Source organism: Poecilia mexicana, unplaced genomic scaffold (genome assembly GCF_051168715.1).
Source record: "Poecilia mexicana isolate PSO_F unplaced genomic scaffold, ASM5116871v1 scaffold_1, whole genome shotgun sequence".
NCBI lineage: Eukaryota > Metazoa > Chordata > Actinopteri > Cyprinodontiformes > Poeciliidae > Poecilia > Poecilia mexicana.
In genome coordinates this window covers 14421695-14431139 of record NW_028263370.1, presented here as the reverse complement: position 1 = coordinate 14431139, position 9445 = coordinate 14421695, and the positions used below count along the sequence as shown (strand labels likewise).

The following is a 9445-nucleotide window of genomic DNA, read 5'->3' as shown; positions in this document are numbered from 1 at the left end:
AGGTGAAACCTGCGGTTTTCAGCTATGTCAGCTCCATGTGCTTTCATGATTGTCTATGGTGTCTTTGTGCTGCTTCATGATTGACTGTTGACCTGTGTGGGGCGTACCTCTCACCCACTGACCCCTCCTCACAGAGAGGAAAAGCAGCCAGTAAATTTCCAGTGTAAACAATTAACTGTGTAGCTAAAAGTTCATCATTTCATAATCACAGAAAGCACAGCAGGTAAACCGTTTCTGTTTGCTGGTATTTTTAGAATTGTGAAACAGCAAGTTTCTGAGGTATAAAATCGAAAAGGTCACCATGGTCAGAAACTGTTCCTGAGCTTTGAGGAAATGAGGAATTTATCCAACACGGTCATGTTGGCAGTAGCTCCCGCTGTTCTTCTCCTCAGTTTGGTATCTGTGAGCCGTTCTGTTCCCCTGGCCTGTGAAGATCTGCTCCGGCCTTTAGGTCAGCCTCACCTTCGTGGTTTAGAGGGCAGAAGGACGATGGTTGCCGGCAGCATTAGCCACCTGCCCTTCATGGAGCTACTGAGAAGCAGAGACAGCGCCACCGCTGAGTTTTCCAGCAACGGCAACGAGAGCAGCCTCTTCTTCAGACGCAGCGGCCGTTCAGATGGCAACTGCTACTACGCGTCCTACAACGTCACCTTGGAGGGCAGCAGCTTCACCCAGGATGACATCAATATCACCACGACCTTTGTCCACACCTCCTGTCACGACTGCATCCTGCTGAAATTTGATGTGGAGTCAGGAAAGCGACAACACTTCTATCTGTTCAGCAAGAGGAGACAGTTGGAGGAGATGGAGATTGAAGAGTTCAGAGATCAGGCGAAGTGTCTGAACATACCTCCACCTGTCGTGATGGATCCCACCAAGGAGGTGTGCCCCGAACAGCACACCACCGATCACAAAGAGGACAAAACAGAAGCAAAAAGTAATTGAGTAACGTATCTTTAATTGCCGAAAACATTTTGTTGTGTAGTAAGCATCTGTTTGCAAAGTTGTTGGCATTCAAAGAGTCTGTAAAAGAGTTTTACCATGAATGGATCCGTTTCACTTATGGATTCACAATTTCCAAGTTAAGAGTACTTTCAGTGAGGAAAATGCATTTATCAGTGGTTATGAATTTGCTTTGTAACTGTATTTGACTCATTTAAGAATATGTTATGATGCTCTTTCACTCCCCACCTTTATTTCTGGGATTATGTTTTGTGCAAAGAATGTCACTGAAGTAACTGTAGAGGTTCTTATTAAAAAATACAATAAACAGCTTCTATGTAATGGAACCTTCTCTTTTGATTATCATCATTATTATGAAACAGCACGTTCCATACAAATGCAAAACTCCTGTCAAGAATAATAATAGATACCCAATTAAAATCCTCAAACATCTGCCAAAAACAGGGAAAAACATATTTGCAAACTGCACCTCGAAGAGGTGATTTAGTAGAGGTGATCAAAAAGCTTCTGGCATAATTTTGATTGTGTTTGATTCCAGTTTTTGAAAGAAATAGAGAAAATTGATTGGTTTCCTTGCATAGACCAGGCTTTTAAACACAATACAGAGAACTTTTTTAAAGGGTTATGTTCACGTCTTTGGACCTACCATTCAACAATCTTAATGTCAACCTGATTTTTTTCTTCCTTAACCAGTTTTTATCTCTGATCTGTGTTTTTTGCAGTATGATGATCCAAAGCGCACATCAACACTGGGTTGTATAAAGTCAGCAAACATCAAGCTTTTGGATTGGTCCTGATGTCAACTTTGTTAAAAAGTTGTGAACTATGCTTAAAAGCTGGGACTGTACCATGAAACCAATAAGTCTAAATGAACTCTATCTCTGCTGCCAGAAGGAGCAGTCGAACATCCAACTGGCGTCAAGCCAGAAGCTTTTGTTGGCAGCAGAAAGTGCGTGGGTAAGCTGTAACTTGCTTAGGGACATTTAATCATATTAGTTGGCTTTTATGGACATATTTGAGCCTGTTCATATATTTTTGAACCTGTGAGGATTAGAAAAAAAAAAAAAAAAATATATATATATATATATATATATATATATATATATATATATATATATATATGTGTGTGTGTGTGTGTGTGTGTGTACAGACTGATTCAATAAATCAGAATATTAATGAAAAATTGGTTACCAGTAACTCCATCACCAAGTGAAACACACATTAAAGTTTAATGTTTTAACATCTTTATTCCTCTTAATCATGATGATTTTCTAAGAACTAATGAAGACACAATATATAAGATTAGAATATTACATCAGATCAATAAAAAACTAGTGCTAAAAACTGAAATTTTTAATTGAAAAAACTTACCTTTTGTTTTGTTTTTTCAAAAGTTAGTTTGAATCTGACGAAAAAGACTCATGTGGGTGTATTCAAATTTATTGAATATTACTGTAAATTCAGACTTTTGCACCGAGTTGAACTTTCTAAGATTTGTTGAAGTTTGTTGTAGCTTCATTTTATTCCCCTAAAAAACTGCTGCAATGAATCCTTAAAGGTCCCAAATCAATGTCCTTCTTGCCTCTGATAAGTGATTAATTTTACTAGTCAGTTTGCTTATAGTGGGGCAGCAGACGCTAGAGAAAACTTTATCATCCGGAATATGATCAAATGGCTTGGAGCCCCAAACCATCAGCATGCCTCATCTCTAAATATTTTAGGAGAAAGCAACATGCTTTGTTATATTAATACCCTGCTGCAGGATCTTTGGTGGCATCTGTCTGATTTGTCATTTGGGACATTTTCCACACGTGTTAGGACAGCTCAATTTCATCATAAAAATATTTTTGGCATTGCACTGTTTTTAAAGTTTTATCGACTCACTCGAGGGGACAGATCCAGTCCTGGGTTGATTTTACACGGCAGGGTTGTGTTATGGGTTTGGTTGAGATGTGAAGAGAAATACATTAAAACATCTGAATTTATATAGAATTCAGACAGACGTGAGTTTTATTAAAGCCCAAGAGTTACCAATGGGAAAGAATCTAACAAAATCCAGAGAAACATGACATACAATTAGGTTTAACCAACTCTGTACGCAGAAAAAAACTGGACTAAATTGATATGCAATATTGATTTTTACTTTTGCTACAATTTTGTGTGACTGGAGATATTCCATTCCGTAATCTATGAGTTCATTAACACTCATGAACAATGATTCTGTGACATTCCCATCCACACATTCTCTTTCAGATTTGGCAGAAACTGTTTGGTCTTCACATCCCATCATATTTGGAAGCTCTGTAAAATGAAACAAATTCCGGTCTGAGGCAGTATTATCATTTTTTTTTATTTATCTAACATATCCAACTTTGAATAAACAATTTTTACATCACCTACTTCTGCGAATCCTGAGTTTGTACTCAGGGAGCAGATAACTTACTCACTGCTCCACTTTGCAGTGAGTAAAGACTAATTTCCCTAAAAAAACAAAACATGATGCACAAAATTAGCTTTGTTGTGATCATAGAGAAGTGGATTAGAAGCAATAGTGCTCCAGTAATAAGAAAAATGTGTCTTGCACTTACAGAACTTCAAGCTTAGGTCAGAAAACAATAAGAATTTTAACAAGCACTTTTATTTCTACATCACACCAAGAAGGAAAACCTTCAGACAGCTGCTTCAGATGGCTGGAAACTGGTCAAGACTCAGATTTTCTTCAAGAAAAACACAACAAAAACCTCTCAACTGTGGTCAGATTGTCCTCCCCAAAGTGATGCATTCTGGTATGTCCAATACGGATGTTAGCCCCTAGTGGCATTAGAAGGGGGAGGACAAGGTCTAGCTCAAAAGTACTTATTTGGTTGTCATTTGTGCCCTGAATATGTTCTCTGTTGCTTTTGTGGTTGTTCTTTAAATCCATGTATTGAGAAAATGTTCCTGGATTGCAGCTGAAAATAGGGACACCAGAGTGTTTGCTGTCCGTCACACAGTCACACAGTGCCCACGTGGGGTGACGTGCAAATTATTCTGTGTCATGTTTCCCTTTGCTGGAGAGGACGTTGCCACCTTTAGCTGTGCTCAACCAGGGAATTTGAGGAAATTATGCCTTCTCGAACTGGTGCCATTTTTGTTGATGCTTATGGAAACAAATATGAAAGGGAGAAAACAGCAGTGGATGTGGACAAGAAAGACAGGAGAGCTTGCCCAAGGAACTATTCATGCGAGAAGCACCTCTTATTGACAGAGCACTATAATTAGAGTTAGATTGAACTCATGGGTGGCAAAGTCAGAAATTTAATGCAGCCCAAGAGCCCCCCGCCCCCAGAAATGAAACAAAGAGTAACATATTAGAAAAATGTTGATCACTAAGACGAGGCACAGGTGGGTCTAATTAACTGAAAGTGGAACAGCTGTGGGGAAACAATGCAATGAAAGGAGTGGAAATGACAGAGCACAAAGTAAACAGAGGGTTTCATGAAACAACAACTAATCAGAGCATGACCAAACACAAAGGTAGTAAACTGAGAAAACTCTTAAGTCATCTAACTCATGATGAAGTTACCTAGGTTGAAGTAACTCATGCGTATATGTGAAAGTTGCCAAAGAGTGGAATACTAAAGAAGTACGATTGGGTAAAATGAAAATTTAAAGGCTTCATAGCTATCGTCGCATTTTCATGCATTTTGTCTGTGTGTGTAAATTACAGAGAGCCCAGCGAATATGGGGTTATATTGTCAGAAGATTGGAGTTTGTCTCAGCCTTGGATTTTTCCTTCCATCCAGCAGTGGATCAGCAGCTATCCCTCAGGAGTGGGAGAGGCAGGCCGTGTTATTCATGTCCAACAGTCGCAGAGCATTCTGTGTTTCACAATCAAAGATTAAATAGACAGAAAGAGGACTCTGCTCTTCAGATCTGCCAGTGTTGTGAAACAGAAGATCTCTGAAACATCTATAAAAACCAGCTCGGCTGCTTCACCAATCTCAGTCTCACTTTGACACAACACCGACTTGCATAGCAGAGAGCGTATTCTATAATTCAAGGAAATGTATGCTCTGTGTGTCTTTGTACTCTTCTGCTGGGCGTCTGTGAGCCACTCAGCTCCGGCCCCCTGTGAGAACCTGCTTCGACCTGTGGAGAGCCTGAGTTTCCATCATGTGGAGGGCAGATGGGCTTTAATTTCGGTCAGTGCTGCTGTTCCAAAATACCTGGAAAAAATGAAACTCGCAGACAGCGGAAGCGGCGTCTTTGCCAATTACACCGACAGCACGAAGATATCCTTCACGCGCATCTCGAGCGTCAGTGACAGCTGCCAGTACATGCAGACGAACGTCACCCTGGACGGGAGTGGCTTCAGCGATCCTCACTTAAACATCAGCATGACTCTGATCCAAAGCTCCTGTCAGGACTGCATAGTGTTGCGGTTAGACAAAAGCCCTGGCCAGCCACTGCGTCTGTATCTGTTCAGCAGAAGGAGGGAGGTGGAGGCGAATGAGATGGAGGAGTTCAAAGCCCAGGCCGAGTGCCTCAGCATGTCTGAACATCATGTGATGGATCCCACCAAGGAGCTCTGTCCAGAACAGATATCCAGAAATCCAGCTGCCTCAACTGAGGGACAAACTGCCTGAAACACCCCGGCTTCTACTATCACTTAGCAAAGGCTAAGTCCAACTGATGTGTTTTGAACATTTATGGTGTAAAAAAATTTTATCGAAAACCTGTAAATGACAGTGCCAGTGGATCAACCCTTTTTGACAGTCAAGAAGATTGGATTGGATCCCTTTAAAGTAAATTTGCCATCCTCGTGCTGTAAGCAACATTCCTTTCTGACTTTAACTACTTCAGTGAAACATTTGAATAAAATAGTCTGTCCAACTTATTAATAATCAAGTTTCATGATTTGATTAAGAGAATACCTGAATAGCAGTTGACCTGAATGATTACTCAATAGTTCGTGTACTATTTATTGTCTGAAGTTGAGCTGAATTGAATTGATTTTATTTGAATGGCATTTTAACGAACGTACAATATTGTTGTAAATGTACCGGATTTAGCAAAGTGTGAACTTTGCACCTTTAACTTGGCATTGCTGGGGAGACCTGTGCTCATTAGAGCCCAATATTAACGTCGGTTGTTTTTCATAGTAGTATTAGTGAAAACGTAAAGACTTTTCACTGTTTAGTAACACAGCTAATCATGGTTGTTTATGTCGGTGTGAAATTTAAAACAAAATCTCCAGAAGACACAAGTCTGGACCTGGTCTCGCATATTGATGAATAAACTTCTTCACTGCATCAATCTCTACTTTCCCTTTGTTTGAGCTATTATTCTAAGTTTTTCCCTGCATATGAGGGAAGATTTTATTAAGCAACAGATAAATTGCTCTTAAAATGTTCTTAGATGTCTGACATGTTGGCTTCTGAACAAATAAACTTTTATGTCATTATTAATGACATTGAAACTACAGTGAAGGAAATAAACTTTCATAAATATGAAAACATGCATGTGTTTGAATCTTTGGGCAGGAATTTAAATTATAAATAATTTAGCGGAAGTAATATTAACATTTTGAAGTGGACCAACCTCAAACACTTTGAACTCATTACCAGTGAAAAGTCATTAAAACGCCAATTTAAATGAATCGGTGACTTCTCAGCATGTGGGTCTAAAAGCACAATTCAAACATGACATTTAACAATTTCTCAAGCATTACTACAACTAACATTAATCTACCTCAACCTCACACTACAGATTCCACCAAATTAATTTTGAAGTTTTTGAGAGTTTATGAAAAAGCTACCGGGACTTTAAATGTATTGCTATTTATAAATCAATAAATAAGCTAAGCTAACAGAGGATGTAGGTGTTTTCTTGCCTTGACTGTACGGAGAAAAACTCACTGCCTCACATGTACATAGTCTGAGTATGAACATATTAACATTCTTGATGTTTAATAATCAAACAGATGTAGCACAAAAATGAAAAATAAATTATACATGCTTTTAATTCTTTTACACACAAAAATAGAACGTGAATGGATGCCTGCATTTTTTTATTGTTTTTATTTATTTTTTTAATCCCTTTCACAAAGTTTGGATGTGTTGCATCAAATACCAATCAGATACGCAGAAGTTTCTGGCTCTAATGTGACAAGATGTGTGAAAGGTCAAGGCTTTTGAATACTTTTGCTATTCTCTGGACTTCTTGTTCCCCAACATAAAGTTTATTGCTGAGATCAAAGCAGTTTATAGTGATCATTCTCCTTCTTGAACAGATTGTGCGATAATGGGGCGTGCCAAGGTTTCGTCAGATTTGTACTTATCATGTCACAGAAGTCCAGTGTTTCCACATTTCAAACAAGTCCTGAGCTTTACAGACATGTTTGCTGTGCTGTCTAACGCTCTGCTCTGTTTGCTGTCTGTGAAGCAGCCGGCACAGATCCTCTAGAACCTTTGTATCTAGAGGATGCAGGTGAGGGCAATCGATGGATGCCCTCACCTGCAGGGAAAATGGGCTTTGTCTTGAAGCCATTTTTAATAATTCAGCACATATTGAGTCGTTTAAACCTCAGCTCCGGCATTCGCTTCTCCAACATTAGAGCAGCCTTCAACATGTCGCATTCAAAGAGAAATCGTCTGGATGAACTGTGCAAGCATCGCACCTACAGCGTCACTGTGGAAGGAAGCACCCTCTGCTTTAATGCAGGGGATCGGCTGAACCTCACTGTGACTTTTATTTATACATCCTGTCCAGACTGCCTGGTGATGTGCTTTGACAGCAAGTCAAAGAAAACAGAGCGCTTGTGGCTGTTCAGCAGGAGAAGGGAAGTGAACGCGAAGCAGCTGGAGGAGTTTCAAGGCTCAGGCAGAGTGTCTGAAAAAGCTTCCACCTGCTCCGCTGGATCACACACAGGAACTTTGTCAAGAACAAATGACAAAATGAAGACAAACAACGAGCTTGAGACAGTCTAGAGTGAGTTGTGATGGACGGTCACATGGGAAAAAGAATATTTTCTTCATGTCTAAATCTTTATATCGTAGCTTTGCTCAGCAGGAAATAAGTTTTCAATCTTTAGCAAGAACACAACCAAATTCTGACTCAAATTGCCTAATCTATTAAAGGTTCGTATCATTTTTGTCTCTCCAAAATTGTCTCTACCTCTCAGTTTCTGTCCTGCACCACATTAAGTTTGTTATTTAAACCTATGTTTTACCCCCTTTTTTTTTCTTTTTCTTTTTTACAATTCCCAACATTTTCCTAAAAGGCAACCTATATTTTAGAATATTATGCATATACATTTCCCAGTTAAGGAGTTTATTAATCTTAAAAGTATATATACATATATATATGTGTGTGTGTGTGTGTGTTTTGCATACTGCTATAAATCCATAAAGGAGGTGTCTCTAAAAGGAGGCCAGCATGGTGACATAGCTGGTGGTACTGTTACAGAAAGTCCCAGGTTTGAATCCCAACCTGGGCCCTTTCTGCATGGCACATGTTCTCTGTACATATATGGGTTCTCTCCAGGTACTCTGGCTTCCTCCTACAGTCTACATACGTGGCTGTTAGATTAGTCAGTAACCCCTGAATGTGATTGTGTTGGCATATTATGGATTGGTGGCCTGTCCAGAGTGCAGCCCAGTGACTGCTGACTCCCCACAGCCCTGCAAAGACAAATTTAAACAATGGATAAACTCTCTGAAAAGTTGAAAAGAAAGAAAAATATATAACACATTCATCACCAAAGCAAGATTAATTTGGTTACCGACCTTTAGGAGGAAACCCAAACACCCAAAAGTTCATTATAAGGCACTTAAAATTAAGTTTATCTCAAGAAGGTAATCAGTTTTAACAAGGGAGTCATCACATTTCTGAAAGCTTCAATCTGAGGAACAAATGCAATGAATACGCTGAATGATGTGGCACTTACTTAGATTAAAGGTCACAGGCTCTGTTTTTATAACAGCAGACTTCATTTTAAAGACAAAGCAGATTCCTAAGTCTGACCATAAGTACACATTGTTTAAATCCTTCTTTACATAACATGTTAACTCTCTAATAAAGTAACAGGTCATTAATTTATGATGAATCCTCTTGGATTAGTATTCACTTGTTGTTATACTACACAAAACCTATGTAATGATTTTAGCATTACATCTATTCAAGGTTCAGAAATTATTTTTTTCAAGAGATTTCCATAAGAATACGAACAGTTTCTCTCCTAGATTAAATTAAATTGCTGTTTTTTTTTCCTCTGGTAAACTCAATAAACATTGTAGAATGATTTTTTTTTGCCCAAAGTGGTGTATGTACTGTAACAAGTTGTTTGGGAAATTCCTGTGTAAAGCAGGTTTATTCCAGGAGAGAAAAAGACTCACCAGAAAACATTTAAATGAATGATTTAAAACCAATAAATAATCAAGTTTACTTTGATTTCACAATGGTTGAATTCCCACTCCAGATAAGGGCTGAAGATCTTGTC

The 9445-nt window shown here is 38.9% G+C and overlaps 1 protein-coding gene across 1 annotated transcript; it reads left to right on the top strand.

Moving 5' to 3' along the window:
• The first annotated feature begins 315 nt into the window (after positions 1–315).
• On the top strand, positions 316–5186 carry LOC106914941 (uncharacterized). The gene is made up of 2 exons (XM_088005038.1): positions 316–937; positions 1686–5186. Exons 1-2 carry the CDS (start codon positions 334–336, stop codon positions 1688–1690), a joined length of 609 nt encoding a protein of 202 aa, XP_087861164.1. The 5' UTR covers positions 316–333; the 3' UTR covers positions 1691–5186.
• The last annotated feature ends 4259 nt before the right edge of the window (positions 5187–9445 follow it).